Source organism: Coffea arabica, chromosome 8c (genome assembly GCF_036785885.1).
Source record: "Coffea arabica cultivar ET-39 chromosome 8c, Coffea Arabica ET-39 HiFi, whole genome shotgun sequence".
Classification (NCBI taxonomy): Eukaryota; Viridiplantae; Streptophyta; class Magnoliopsida; order Gentianales; family Rubiaceae; genus Coffea; species Coffea arabica.
Window position 1 is genome coordinate 45,337,729 of NC_092325.1, and position 15,057 is coordinate 45,352,785.

The following is a 15,057-nucleotide window of genomic DNA, read 5'->3' on the forward strand; positions in this document are numbered from 1 at the left end:
ACTAGGAAGCAGTTGGCGGCAAAGCCTTTGTCAAGAAGTTGTCAATCCAATGCGACTGGTTAGTGGTTAGTAAGATTCTTAAGCTTCTCAGGAACACTGGTCTATTCATAAAGAACATTTCTAGAGCTTAACTGCTAGATGGGAATGTTATAGCTATGGCCCCTGTACTCAGAGATGGGCCTCTATATTATGAGGTTCATAAACAATTTTAGATACTCTCTTGGCTAAATAACTAAACAATTCTGGATACTAACTTGGCTAGCATTATTTAGCTGACGTACAAATTTGTACAGGCACATTCTCATTCTACTTGTGAAAATGGGAAAGATTAGTTGCTCAAATTATCAATTTTGGAAGCATGGCCAGTTTGTTTGCCTATTCGCCTCTTCCTTTTACATTCAAGCCTGGGATCATGTGAAAAATCCAGGCGCATTGAATGGGAAATTTGGGTCTAGCTCAACAGAGTCAATTGAAAAATCCAACCCTGCGATTGGTGAATTGGTAGCTGATGCAGTGGCTGAGATGATCTCCGTGAGATCAGATTCTGAACTGTGCAAATTTTTAATCCTTCCAAGGTTTGCCATGTGGCAGGGTGACATCGAGAAGTAGTTCGATCCAGACGTTGCTGGAGAGACAAAGGATGGAGAATAAGTCCCCAAGATGTTTTCATCAACAAGTGCTGACATTGGAAAGAGCTGACTTTCATCATCCATATGTGTTGCTGAAGGGAAAGAGAAGGGGGATACAATCTCCTTAGCCTCTGAATCCCCAGTATTAACCCTTAAATTTGCTCGAAAATTCATTAGGATCTGGTTTGGCTGTTGAGGTTGTTGGTGGTTATTGTGATTGTAACTATGTTTAAATTCTTGCTTTGCTGGTGATGGGTGTTGTGGAACAGAAATGCTGGTGCCCGTGTTGCATACGTGCGTCCCTTTGTAAGTGATCTCAAATAGAGTAGGATCATCATCAGACCTCTGAACTTGCTTTGTTGCCCAGCAATTTCGCATGTGGCGGTATGTGCATCTATAGTAGCTTCTGCAGATAAATTGAAAACAGGGGTTAGTATTTACATTTCGTGCAGATGATTGTTTATCTGAAAAGCAAGCACCTTCTTAGGTAAGGGTTACTTTCATGTTTGCAGAGTGTTTTACATATTTTAGTGCAGTTTAGTTAAGGTAGTCAGGTCAGCTGGATGTACGCATCGGTCGTGTACTTGTTACAGTTGTTTGTTTGAACTTTAAATAATAAGCGAGCGTGTAGCTTTATCAATGACTTTTATGCGGGAGGACAAAGGAAATTGACCGCGCTCACCTGGGATATTTGGCTCCCAAAATGTCCTTCTGCCCGTACTTTCTCCAGCTATAGCCATCATCAGCAGGTCCTTCAAGTCCGTTCTCAGGGCTAACCCTCACTTGTTCTGTCCATGTGGGCTGTGTCTTTCTGCAAGATTAATGGCGAATTTTTTAGCATAGTGACATCCTATCATAAACTTAAGCGTTGTGATAAGATTTGAGTTCGACGAAATTCACCTCTTCTTAGATACATCTCTGAGGTCCTGATAATCGTTGAAGTTGTTCTTCGCTTCCTCATTCTGAGGGCTGCCCTCCACCGAGATTGAAGACTCCGGGGCGCCAGATGCCAGTGGCGTAGGCTGTGATTGTCCTACCGAGCCGCCACCATTCCACTTGAGGATCGAGAGAGCTTTCTCATAAGAAGATAGGATCCTTTGCAAGAGCAAATCTTGAGGCTCCATATATCCTGAGCTCAAGTGAACTCTGAGCTGCTTAGCTTGCTCCATCCCTTGAGTTAGCTCATTAACCAGCGTGTAGTAATCCCAGCTTGATCCGTACTCCATCTTGATATAGTTCCCAACTAACTGCTGTTTCAAGAACAATGCCTTCGATTTCTTTAAATGGCTTATCTCATCCAAGTGCTATATTAGTGACGCTCGGTCCGCGAGTTTGCTGCTGTCGAAGTTTTCAGTTTGCAGCATAAGCAGGAGACGGAGCAGAAGTGGAGCAGAAAAAATTTGGAAATGTTTTGTCAAACTCAAAAGGGTCGATGAAGAAGTTGCCAGGCTGCAGAGTGGAGTGATTTTGGAAGGAGGACTTGGAAGTTTGTTTCTGGGCAACTAAACTGAGGTTACGCTGTTGGGTGCAACTGCTAACTGCTAAGACGCTACTGAAAATGAGAGAAGCCGCAGCTGCTGAGTGCTGAGGAAGAAGCAGAGTGATGGATTTGAATTTAAAGAGACAGACACCTTTGAGTATTAATCTATATGATTTGAATACTTGACAAAGAGGAGGGGCTGTGGAAAAAGACTGGGAGAGTTGAAGTTTGACCGAGAAACCGAGTTTTTCCGCGTAGATTGGTCTTTGGTCATATTGGAATTTAGAAGTAAAACGTACTCTTACTGAATAGTGTGGCAGTGGAACTAAGGAAGAATGCTGACCAATTCAAAAGGGTTCTTTTTCCTTGAAACAGTTTCAAAAAGCACGTTTAAGGTTTGAGTTCCGGTAAGCGGTAGTGGCAAGTCCCCTCTCCATCTAAGTGTACCTCCTCCACCTTTTTTTTTTTAATAATATGTACCGAGATTGGTAACTTCAATTGTTTAGAATAGTGCATGTAGCATTGGATGTTTGAAATTTTCAATTTAATCCTCAAAAAAAAAAAAAAAAAAGTTCCCAATTTACACACACCATCATGGACACCAATTATTGCTAACTTTGAAGCACATAAATTTTTTTTTTCTCGAAACGATAGGATTTTTTTATTCATTAAAAAGGGAATTTATATGCGCGAGAACAAAGACTCGAAAAGCTGTACAACTAATACTCAATTGCACTGAGGAAAACACCACCGTTCCTCATCCAAAAGAATGCCTAAGGCATAAGAACTTAATCTTCTACAATTTGTCATGAAAAAATAAATTTCGCTTATTTAGTAGTAATATATTATTTACTCCACAATTGTTGACAATTGGAACTGGAAACGTTGAGACTAGATTTATCAGATTCTAGAATGTAACACCCCGGGGGAAGAAAAACCGGGCCGGGGGGGGGGGGGGGGGGAGGGAGGAATGCAGTGGTAACTGGTAAGGTCCAAGTGCTGACCAATTCAAAGCTCCAAACCAAATGGGCCTCCTTTCTTTCCTTCTCTCCTCCTTTCTCTGAAAATACTTTTTGACAGCAAATTCGTGGCGCACATGATTGAAGTTTGGAGGAGCTTACCAAGTCAGAGAAAGGGATTTAGGTGATTTGGATATGCAGCTGCCTAGATAAATCCTCATACGTCATTCCGCGTGGTTTCTTGATTGCAGCTTCTCACTGCTACGACACCACATACTAGTACTTCGTTCAATGGCCAAATTATGAAGATTCCAATTCTAATACCGCCCTCCCCTCCCCCCCCCCCCCCCCCCCCCCCACCCCACCGCACTCCAGCAAAAATGAAAAACAAAGGATCAGAGTTGGTGAGTTTAACTACTAGTCCCACTCGTAAATCGAGTTCTTAACCTTTTTTTTTTTATTTGTTTTTGAGGAAAGAGTTCCTAACTATGTTACTATTATATATGATTGAGAATAGGCAGGATGGTTCGTCGAAAAAAAAAAATATAAGCGGTAAGTTACTATTATAATACAGTAGTATTTAAAAGAAAGAAAAAACTGTTAATATTACATGTATGCATCTGCCACCGGTCTTGTCTATATTAACGAATTTAACTGAACATCCAAGACTCACCGGGAAGTGTCTCTTACCAGTGAATTTTGAGGTCACAAGTTCGAGTCTCCGCTCTGTTGGATTCCTCCGCGCACTTAGCGTGTTCGGGCCGGGATGGGGTACCGGGCCCGGGTCGCAGGGGATTAGTCGGGCCCCGTAAGAATTGACCCGGACACCCCACAAAAAAAAAAAAAAAAAAAATCCAAGACTCACCAGGAAAGAAAAGAAAAGAAAAGAAAACATGTTGTGTCCATAATATTTCAAGATAGGCCTCGAAGGATTTCTTCTTTTCAAAATGTACCATTTGTACTCCACTCTTATTCCTATAAGGGAACAGATTAGACATGCATATGAAAGCCTCTCTTGTCTTGCATCAAGATCTGAGTAGTGGAGAATTTCTTACTTTCAATTATTAAAAAGAGTGTAGATTTCAGCTCTACAATTTATAGAGTATTCACACCGCGATATATACCAACCAGTTCTTCCCAGCTGTAACATAAAAGCAATATACTTCGCCGGAGTTTAAATCGCACCAAGGACAATGGTGAAGCTTCGAAGCACTAGGAAAAAAAAACGAGAAATTAATTTTTTTTTTTTCCTCCCGCGCAGGAATAATAGCAGTATACGGCTAGTGGATTATAGAATTTGACTAATGATAACATTTTCAACGAGGCAGCCAATATTCAGAAATAAGGAGCACCTCTCCAGTCACCAGGATAAAGCAGCAGTAGTATATAATTTCCTACGAATTTTGTATGGTTACAAGCCATTAACGCGTAAAATTCAATGGGAGTCTCTATAGCCGTGTCTTCTTGCAAAGTTTGTTTACTTTAGTGGTAAAAAAAAACCTGAGACTATAGAGAGATTTGTTGTCAAAAAAAAACTGAGGAGGGATTCATTCATTGAGAGCTCAGCTCACAGAAGGAACGTCAGCTAACGATTATTTGGATCCGCCATCCAACTTACAAATGGTTGGTTCAGCACTGAATTGAATGGGCGATGTAATTTAAATAGTAAAGGTTTTGCTGCAGAAACTTCAACCTTGAAGTAGCCTTATTTATACACTTGTAAGCCAGGATTTATCTCCTTCGTACTGTTTCAGAATTAGGAGGATAAAACATTTTCAATTTGCTTTTTTTTTATAGCAATTGACTTGAGAATTCGGTACTTCTGTAGCTTCTGCTTCATATTTTTTTAGTCCCTTGCTATATAGTTTCATCCCTCCTCGTTGATCTTTCCCAGCAGCATTCAGTTCTGCACCCAAAAAACAAACTTTAATTAGTACCATCAACCGGACAAAGAGTAATTTCTTGTTCTTACAAAAACATCTTAGAGATTATGTTGAGATATGCAACTTTTCCTACATATTTTGCTAGATTATGTTTGATATCAAAATAATTTGGTTATTAGAAAAATAAGGATATTTGTTAACAAAAGATCATGTTGGTTTGTTAACAGATATTTTAGATAAGATTTGCTAGTAGAAAGAGATTATATTTTGTTGAGATTTTTAGGATAATTGTTAGTGGGATAGTTTGCTAGTTTGTTTCATGTAATCACTATAAATAGTGAATTGATGAATGTAAAACATAAGCTCATTTTCCATCTTCAATACAAGTCTCTTATAAGCTTTTTTTGCAACACTAAGGTGTTGTTTCTTAGTTCATGCCCCAAAAAACCAACAAAGTGGTATCAAGAGCCTATATCTTAAGGGTCTGAGTCTTTTTTTTAGAGTGAGTGCATTAGTGAGGATCCTTTATAAGTTCAAAGCCATGACAGGAAAGAACTTTTTGTCAAACATTTCAACTTTTAGTGGTGAAACTTACCAAATTTGGGCCATAAAATTTTGGACTTATTTGGTAGTCAATGATCTACGAGATATGGTAGAGACGAATTTTGTTTCATCAGTATTTGAAGAGCTGATGGATACACAAATTAGAGACCACAGAGTTGCAGTTAGACAGAGATCCAAGGCCAGCATTCACATATCAATTTTTGATGCTGTTTTCACAAGGATAATGGCTGATGATTTGATTGAGAATAAATTATTCTCAATTAAAATAGAAAGGAGAAGTTTCACTATGAATTGGTCAAATTTTGACAATTCTAAAGTGGAACATGATGATGAAATCAAGAATCCAGATCCTGAAAAAATTCAGGAGGAGATCATTGATAAGTCAGGAGATATCAGATTGATTCCTGATATTTATCAAGATTATAACATTTCTGTTTTTGGGTCTACAGATTTTGATGGTGATGGCAAAATGAAGAATCATGCAAAATTTCATATTTTCTATATAGGTTCAAACATCGTCAAAAGATGTTCCATTTTAAACCTATGAGAAAGTTATTTGGAAACATTAAAAAAAATCATCTTTTATGTGGAGTTTGGCATGAGAAGACAAAAGAAGAAGTTCATTGCAAGGCTAATCATCAATTGCAGAATTTCTTACAAAAGTCTCGTCCAAAACAAGATTCAAAGATTTGAGAAGACAATTCAAAATCTGCAGCAAAAGTGGCAAGGAGGAGTGTTGAGATATGCAACTTTTCCTACATATTTTGCTAGATTATGTTTGATATCAAAATAATTTAGTTATTAGAAAAATAAGGATATTTGTTAACAAAAGATCATGTTGGTTTGTTAACAGATATTTTAGATAAGATTTGCTAGTAGAAAGAGATTATATTTTGTTGAGATTTTTAGGATAATTGTTAGTGGGATAGTTTGCTAGTTTGTTTCATGTAATCACTATAAATAGTGAATTGATGAATGTAAAACATAAGCTCATTTTCCATCTTCAATACAAGTCTCTTATAAGCTTTTTTTGTAACACTAAGGTGTTGTTTCTTAGTTCATGCCCCAAAAAACCAACAGATTAGAATACGACCCACTGATCAAGTCTCCTTGTCTTAAAATGACGGCCAATTCTTAGTTGCCATATTTCCCTCTTGTATTTTAGTATTAGACATGCATTACATGGGATATCAGTTCATATAATAAGCTAGCACACAGTGGAAACACACACCTCTGCAGAAGTTTCTTTGTCACTCTCATCGTCGCTGCTGCTTCCATCACTGGACTTGCCTGCCTTGTGATTCATTTTGTTCTTCATGTTCTTTATGTGCTCGCCAATATTGGCAATGAAATGGCCTCCATGGCCTTCCTTCTTTTTCTTGTCATTTGCTGCAGCATTAGCTGCATACATTTGTGATCCTTGACATGCCGATTGCTGAACATGGCTTGTAGCGTGGCTCTCATGGTCATGGTGGAGTGAAACGTGATTCTTGGCCGCACCATGCTGTGCATGATGTCTGTGACTGTGATGCTCACCATTTTGCCCATTATGCTCTTGGTGCTTGTGCTCAGTGAATATTTTGCGGGCCGAATTAGCCATCTCCTTCACCTTGTTGGTGACAGAGTGTTCATTGTTAGCCTTTTGGGAAGTCTCAGTGGTTGTCTTCTGGCTGATGACAGTAGACTCCACATGAGTGTAAGTTTGCTCAACAGGCATATGGCATTGCATTGAAGCCATTGAAGTTCAGTTTCTGGCCGGCCTCCGTTCCGATTCTGATTGCTAATTTGCTAGTGCTTCTTGAGCTTTCGAGCTGTTGATCAGAACTTACATATAGTTGTGGAGTGTTAGTGGGATTGCTTTCAGTCCCCCCCCCCCGTCACGCTATACTCCGAATCTCCTTTTCCTGCGAAGCACGCGTTTGGGAGAATTGATTCCCTGATGATAACATTCGCCTGACTCCTATTCATTTATTCCATGTTCCATCACTTTGAGATTCTCTGAATGGCCACACTTTCAACAATGCTCTTGAAGAAACGAGTATGGGTAAATGGTACTGATCAATTTTTTTTTTTTTTTTTTAAAATCTAGCTAGACTATGATCGCAAAATCTTTTGACTCAACCATCGGTAGATTCTCTACAGAGGCATCTTGCTTAGAGCTTTACAAGAGGTTTAAAAGTAAATTCTTTTCTGAAAATAGTAAATGGGCACTTCCAACCAAATTACAGAAACTCTAGAAAGCACAAATTTCAGGAAAGCAATAGGTTGTCAGCACAAATGCAGCGTTCTAGGCACTGAATGATCTGTCATCATGTAAAGAGCTGAATAACTCAAGTGAGAAAAAAAAAAAAGCAAAAGAAACAAAACCAAAATTGGATCAAATTTGGTGGCATTGAATTGGCATAGAAAACATGTCACGGAGGATCCCAAGTTGCCTTAGATAGGTACCATTCAGAAGTTCACGCACAAAGTGTCCCTGGATGAGAGTCAAATGATGAGATTATACTAGAGAACAGATGTTACTTGTATTTACCAGAAACACGATAAATTAGGAAAATGATATAAAATAAAAGAAATAAACATATTATGTGTATCCATATAGACAAACAGTAACAAATTTTGCACTTCAAAGTTTTCCGAGGATCCAAGTAGTCAATCCACATCCTCCTGCGACGACCAAATGAAAACTCACAAAATCCTAATAACTTGTTTTCTAGGAGCATACATGCAACAAAAGCTTTAGTGAATAATAGAGAGAGCATCTCCTTGTAATAACCAAGACATATGCACAAAAACATTGATAGCTCGGCAGAACATGTCAACCAAATATGTTCGTGCCCATCTGACAAACAAAATACTCTTCCACCAAAAGGGTTAAGCTGCCACTTTGTCACCTTCCTTTTAAAAGATTGGAAACAAAAGTAGCTATAGCCTGGATTGCACAGTCTTCAGCTTCATCTTGAGAAGTTCCAGATGATTGTTGATGCTTCTTAGCAATCTTGAAAGAGTGATCACCACCTTCAATAACATGCAATTCACTGACTACAGTCATCTTCTCCTTTACAGCGTCCAACTTCTCCAGTGGACAAAGCCCATCTTTGCTACCCTTTATGATTGAATGTTATGTAACCCACAGCCAAGTATGACACAGCAGAAAATACAGTTAAAATTTCATGTTTGCAGGAAAAATTATGCTTAAACATTGAGGAGCCTATAATGCAATTAGCAGTGATAACTTCAATTGAACCAGCCATGTAAATATTCAGTATCAGAGTACAAGAAAGATGGAAACCAAAGCAAATATCAGAATAGAAGCCAGATTCATGCTTTTCAACCAGGGAAAATTTCCACATAATGGGAAAGAAAGAAAGGGGAAAAAAAAAGCAGAAGATATCATCTTGTCACCTGTACAAACATGACAGGAACTTTGAGTTGCAACAGTGTTTCATCTCGTACTGCACCATTCATCCCCTGAAATTGAGAGGGATTAAACTGAGTAGAAGAATGTAAATTTGTGCACCGAAGCAGACATGCATACATACACACACAGAAACAGAGACTTCAACAGATAAAGCTATAGCAATTTGTTTTTGTACTCCCCAGTTACTTTTGGCCACATTAAAATACTGCCCAGTGCTAATATAAAGGGTAAAGGGCTTTTGAACTTGTTTTCATGGCTTAAATGGAAATTCACACTCCTTCGCCTTTGCCTATGAAATTTAGTCCTCCAGAATGTTTATACTTGCTCAAGTCTCAAAAATCTGCTTGCCAAAAAAGGCAAGAAGTCTTAATTGGATAAGTTCTTTTCATCTTTAATACCCAAGTAAGATGCACCATGACGCATCTGCCTAACTTACATAAATAAAGACTACTGATCTCCAGCTCGTGCAGAGACAATACATGGAATCGACCATTGCTTAATTGCAGAATACAAATTGAAAGATCAGTTCGAAAACATCTGATATGCATAAAAAGGGACCAGATCATCACTAGTAAAACTACCAGAAAAAATAAAATCAGATGTAAATGATGTCCAACCTTTAACGGGTAGCCCAAACAAACTACTGCCAAAGCATCGACTTCTTTACCACTAGCAACCATGCAGCTTACCCTATACACCCAAAGCCATGACAAAAAGATCTGCATCATGTACCATACATACAGCCAGGAATAGTCTCAATAAAAAGTAGTCAAAACTATAGATAGCCGTTCTGCAAAATATTATAATTGTCTCACTCGGCTAGGATGATAGAGTGCAAAAAATCTCATTTGACAGACTCATAAGTATATGAGGTTTCATGCTGTACCCAGTCATTTCCAAAAGTTGATTGGTTCCTGCTTTTTTGGAGATTTACTCATCAGCAAACCAGTAAACTTTGTAAGGACCATTGCCTTGGCCACAATTGAAGAAAACTTACAAACAGAAAGACAATGTATAAGACTTCCACAACTTTGTCACAAACTGAAGAAGAATAACGCAAGAACTAGTGTTACCTAGAACCCATGGATTTCCCAACCATGATCAACGGATGCCCAGCGTACATCTGCATCGTCTTTCTAACAATATCTGCATGGAATTCAACCAGTTTTTCTGCCTTAGGAGGAGCCTTTCTTTTCCCTCCAGCAATATCTGCCAAAAATCCAACCAACAGCCTTACCTTAAAAATTCAAACTTTTTGAAACACCATAAAAACATCATGCTATTTTTTACTCACTAACTTCAAACTATACCTCCTAATCGAACACAATAATATGCCCACTATCATTTCTCATATTAACAGGAACCATGTGACCGAGAAAAACAAAGGAAGTACTACAACAGTTGGGATTGGCAAGAAAAAGGAACAGCTTACATGGGTAATCGAAGGTTACAACTTCAACAGCATTTAGTGCCTTGTGCAACATCTTCTTCCATCTGGTTTAGAATACTATTAAGTTGGGTTATTTACAAAATAAAGGAATATTGATGTTTTTTTATTAGGTTTCCAGAAATATACAAGTCGATTTCACAAGCTAAGAAGATTCAATATAGCCAAAGCGCGCTCACACAAAACCAGTAGAGGAAGGTGAAACGCGGGACCCACCTGACCATCCAGTCAGAGGAAGAAGGAGCACCAGCGCCATGAGCAAAGACAATTACAGGTGATGAATTGTCTTTCTTACCCTTCACAGATGCGCTGGTATTGACTGTCATCTCTTCCCGCCATTCTTCTGCATTTTGTTCCTTAGGATCGTTTTCGAGGCTCTGGCTGCTCGTGCGCCGACGTTTTGAAGCCCGCATAGCTGACACTATTCTCAGATAGAGAGAAGCGAAGATGAGAAGATTTAAGAAATGGGTTTTCTGAATTCATCAATTCAGCAGCTTCATACTTCCTACTTTTCTCGATTCTTGCTGTGATTTTCGCGCCATAAGATTTGGGGGGGGGGGGGGGAATATTGGGCAAGTTTGGGCATCAGACTCACAGCCACAGGCCCATATTTTTAAAAGTTTTGGGCGCTAAGCCCATTTAGTGGCCTTTCAGATCTCAGCAATATATATATACCTTGGGTCAATTTCATACCAACCCATTTACACTAGAGGTCTCCAATTTATGTATGCCTTGGTATTCAAATGGTATTTATGGTACGAATTTTATCTTAAAATTTTATTTTGATTGAATATTTGCCAACCCCCCCCCCCCCCAAAAGTAAATTTTGAGATGATTAAATATTTGTTCCCCAAATTTTGAGAATACTAGTAAACATTACTGTCATACATTCTATCTTTGGCTCCGTTTGATAACACTGAATCTGAATTTTGAATACTGAAATAATTAATTTGCTGAATTTTAAACACTGAAAAGAGATATATGAATGTCTGAATCTTAATGTTGAATCTATTTATACTGTTTGATAAATATTCATAACTTAATGCTTAATAAGCTAAATTGTACAATTTTGCCCTTATATCTTTTAATCCAAAAAGGAAATAGAACCTATGATTTAATTAGCTTGAAATTGTTAGGTATAAAAAAGACAATATTTATTTTTAAATCAAATTAATATAAAAGAAGAAATATATTATGCAAAACATTAAAAGAAACATTACAATCCAATAATTCATATAACATATAAATTCGACCTAAAAAATTTAGAAATGATTGTTTGAATAGAGAATATCAGATTGTTTTGTTTAATTAGATAAGGATTTTGAATAGAGAATATTAGGTTGTTTAATTAGATAAGGATTTTGAATGTAATTAACAAACAGGGATAGATTTGGTAGATAAGATAAAGTAGTTGAAGTAAATCTCTTGATTCTTATCGAATTAAGCATTCAGTTATGATTCTTGTGCTGAAAAAACTACATACAAATTCAGCACCACTTAATAAGTTCAGCAGGTGAATTTTTATTTATCAAACACCCAAAACCTCTTAATGTCTGAATGGATTCAGTTTCAGCACTTTTTTATGTTATCAAACAGGCACTTTGTCTCCACAAATTTCAGAAATCCTAATTTTAGATATTTAAGCCTTTGTAACTCAATAAACTAATCTAATATTGTTCCCCTTGGAGAAGGGGCCAGTACAACCAAAATTTTCGTACAATTATGTGGTTATTGTTCATTTTATATGTTTTTGCGTATGTTTACATTTCTGTGTTGTACACGTAATTTTTGTTCTTATACGCTAAATCAATAATTTAATACAACCACGATTGTAAACGTATAGCACATTCTAAAAAAAGTGCAATACCTGTATCAATTGTACAAAATTTCAATTTGCAATAACTTTCCCCTAGTCCCACATCGATTCTAAGGGGTTCGGGGGTTGCGTAGTTAAGTCTCCAAGTTTGCCTCAAATTTAGATGTAAGGTTTGAACTCTTGACCTTCCGCCTCACAAGATATGCGATAGCCAACTACTGCGGGGGTAGTTGGTTAATTCGCTGAACATATTGGACATGAAGATTCCGACAAATGTCAAATAATATGTTTTAGCCAGCAAAAGCGAATGTCAATCAAATACAGAGGAATCGCATCTGTGTTATCTTTCAAGCCTTGCTGGATATGGTTTTGAGATGCCTTAAGTTTGCCCTTTGTTTATTAATCTAATAGTTGATTGCCCAGTCGTGGTTCTTAGGGGCCAACTTCTGTTTAACCTTTAGCGCTGTTTCTGTGGTGGGTTTGGAAACTTTCAATTTCTCAAGGTAGGTGTCTGAGTGATCTCCGTACTCCATTATTTGCAAAAGTCAAAATTCTCTTTGGTCTTTGTTTAATGAAAAGCCTTTAAGCGCATCTATATCTATCCATTGAATTATTTGATTCTTTACTATAGTAACGTATTACTTTCAGTCACTATATTGCCAGTTCGCATTAGAGTCATAATGCCTAAAGAGTTACAAATTGAGAATATAAGTTGTATTTGCTTCATGAATAAGTCGAACTCGGATGTGTATTAATCTTAATACCATCTGTTTGTGACAGTCCCTCCATCTTCTTTAGTGCAAATAGATGGCTGAAAAATTAGTTTTCACGTGGAGAATACCATTTGAGCCATAGTGGATTTAAAGTTTAAAAGCCAGTTGATCATAGGCAAATAATTTAGCCTATACCTTTATCCTTTTTGCCAGCTCTTTTTGGAAGCAGTGGGATTTGACGATGCCGATAAAGATAACAAGGCAAGATATGGAGACCCTACCATCATACCCTGTCGATCGGTTCACGTTTTCTCCATTCTTGAACTCGCAGGTCAACTTTAGTAACGAAAAAGTCTGAGTTTCTCAGTCATCGGAAAAAGACAGAAACCTCGGGGAGGTGATCTCTCCATTTCAGTGGGTGTCTGGGGGGTCTTTACTTCTTAGCAGCGGGGCACCCCTGTGGGGTTTCTATCCCACATCGGTTCGGGGGGGTTTGGGGTTTGGGTTTATTAAGGTCTGCGGGAGCCTTCAAAAGTTGCCGGCTTTTGAAGGTTTCTCGCAGGTCAACTTTAGTAACGAAAAAGTCTGAGTTTCTCAGTCATCGGAAAAAGAATTAGAGATGTCCTCTTTACTAAGGTCTATATAAAGGGCTGCTTGTCGAATCCTGGTCCATGGAGCAAGGTGTAGAGTCTCATAGACCAAAAAGGATACACAAGAATCTTCATTCTTCAAGGCATTGGTTGTTCACTCTCCCTCAAGGGCTTCCCCGACCTGGGCCACGCACGAATGGCCCCAATAATTTAACAGGGGTTAACGTGCCTCAAGGCTAGAGAAGCTCTTGGGGGAATATTGAACAGGTCATGTCTTGCGTGCTTGTGCCAAAAAATGATGATCATGCCGACAACCATCGTTTCAGAAGTTTGAGAATCGTTTCGCATTACCAATGGCTTTCATTGCTCACTCTCCCTCAAGGGCTTCCGATCGACTTGACTCTTCAAGAGCGCCCGAGCTGAGGCGCTTGGGGAGAGTGGATAATGCTAGCCAATGTTACCGCATATAGTTTAGTTATCAGTTATCACTGCAGCTGGAAGCCTAGAATCAAGTGGCTCCTGAGCAACTATTCCTCCGACCCTGCCAAAATTAAGTTCTCTGATCAGGTTGGAAATATTTGTGCTAGTTTTTTCTTCCTGCTACCCATTTGGATACGATAAATACATGGTAAGAAACAATCTCCAAGGGTTAACACATGCATTACCTATCCATGATTGATGTTAAGTTGTTAGCCCTAATTCAATAATTGGTAAGATATTCTTGGAGGGAGAGTCCGTATTAATTTGAATGCTTGAGAAATTTTATTCTGGTCTGGAGCAGCTACATTCCTTGGTATCATCTCAAAACATTACGCATACTCGCGTTAGAGAACAAGGATTCGACAGGCTACCATACCGAAGGCTCACGATCGGTGATAGGCGTACTAATTGTGTAAAAGTGTGACAATTATCAAATTACTCCATCAACACAAAAAGTTGGACTTAAAATTCCAACATACTTGTAATAGTAGTACTAGTAAAATAGCGAGTGGAGAGGGGTTGTGGAGGTGGTACCACAGAACTTTGACAAAACAGTGCCGTTGGGGATGCATGTGATGAGTAAGTAGTGGCTTGACCCCCCACCCACCACCAGGCACCAGGGCCATCACCATGCATGTCAGCTTTTTTGGTTCTCTTTCAAACATCTTTGTTGAAAATGGAAACGCATAATATAGCAAGAAGTAGAAACTCTGTCGTCCTCTTCTGCAACTCGTAGGATCCGTAAGGACAAGATAGTGAAAAAGTGGGGATGGAAGGACGGGGCCTATGCATGAATGTATCACATCTAACTTAATCAGAAGGAATCTATCTATCTGCATTTCTTCGTTTATCGAACCTCATTGTTTCTGTCCGCATGTTTTGTGTGGAAGAAGAAAGCGAGAAATTGGCAGCTGGACTTGTGTATCAGGATTCTCAGGGGAACCCTGATTGAACTTCAAATCATACTTCTCCCAGTACACTAGCTAGGAACTGTCAACCTCTTTGTAGCATTTTTAATTTTAAGCTGTCAGAAGACTCAAAACCACTCTGATCTTGGTGCTGCTGCTTCACATTT

The 15,057-nt window shown here is 38.5% G+C and overlaps 3 protein-coding genes across 3 annotated transcripts; all 3 read right to left on the bottom strand.

Annotated features, from left to right (window-relative positions):
- Nucleotides 1-84: 84 nt before the first annotated feature.
- On the bottom strand, nucleotides 85-2,322 carry LOC113707455 (probable WRKY transcription factor 53). Its single transcript, XM_027229790.2, has 3 exons — nucleotides 1,530-2,322; nucleotides 1,312-1,440; nucleotides 85-1,035 (listed from the first exon to the last, which is right to left on the bottom strand). The coding sequence occupies exons 1-3, from the start codon at nucleotides 1,853-1,855 to the stop codon at nucleotides 411-413; spliced, it is 1,080 nt and encodes a 359-aa protein (XP_027085591.1). The 5' UTR covers nucleotides 1,856-2,322; the 3' UTR covers nucleotides 85-410.
- A 2,403-nt stretch (nucleotides 2,323-4,725) lies between these two features.
- LOC113707457 (uncharacterized) lies at nucleotides 4,726-7,340 on the bottom strand. The gene is made up of 2 exons (XM_027229793.2): nucleotides 6,747-7,340; nucleotides 4,726-4,974 (listed from the first exon to the last, which is right to left on the bottom strand). The coding sequence occupies exons 1-2, from the start codon at nucleotides 7,251-7,253 to the stop codon at nucleotides 4,969-4,971; spliced, it is 513 nt and encodes a 170-aa protein (XP_027085594.1). The 5' UTR covers nucleotides 7,254-7,340; the 3' UTR covers nucleotides 4,726-4,968.
- A 723-nt stretch (nucleotides 7,341-8,063) lies between these two features.
- On the bottom strand, nucleotides 8,064-10,911 carry LOC113707458 (uncharacterized). The gene is made up of 6 exons (XM_027229794.2): nucleotides 10,600-10,911; nucleotides 10,369-10,430; nucleotides 10,010-10,145; nucleotides 9,554-9,626; nucleotides 8,921-8,986; nucleotides 8,064-8,621 (listed from the first exon to the last, which is right to left on the bottom strand). Exons 1-6 carry the CDS (start codon nucleotides 10,794-10,796, stop codon nucleotides 8,406-8,408), a joined length of 750 nt encoding a protein of 249 aa, XP_027085595.1. The 5' UTR covers nucleotides 10,797-10,911; the 3' UTR covers nucleotides 8,064-8,405.
- Between the last annotated feature and the right edge of the window lie 4,146 nt (nucleotides 10,912-15,057).

Bases quoted from the DNA above. Each gene is read 5' to 3' on its own strand.
- LOC113707455 (XM_027229790.2), bottom strand. From the start codon at position 1,855: ATGGAGTACGGATCAAGCTGGGATTACTACACGCTGGTTAATGAGCTA. The intron at 1,441-1,529 runs GTGAATTTCGTC...TTAATCTTGCAG, and splicing joins AGAGATGTATCTAAGAAGAG to AAAGACACAGCCCACATGGA. The intron at 1,036-1,311 runs GTGAGCGCGGTC...ATTTATCTGCAG, and splicing joins TTGGGAGCCAAATATCCCAG to AAGCTACTATAGATGCACAT.
- LOC113707457 (XM_027229793.2), bottom strand. From the start codon at position 7,253: ATGGCTTCAATGCAATGCCATATGCCTGTTGAGCAAACTTACACTCAT.
- LOC113707458 (XM_027229794.2), bottom strand. From the start codon at position 10,796: ATGCGGGCTTCAAAACGTCGGCGCACGAGCAGCCAGAGCCTCGAAAAC. The intron at 9,627-10,009 runs GTAACACTAGTT...TTGGGTGTATAG, and splicing joins GGGAAATCCATGGGTTCTAG to GGTAAGCTGCATGGTTGCTA. The intron at 8,622-8,920 runs GTGACAAGATGA...TCAATCATAAAG, and splicing joins TTCCTGTCATGTTTGTACAG to GGTAGCAAAGATGGGCTTTG.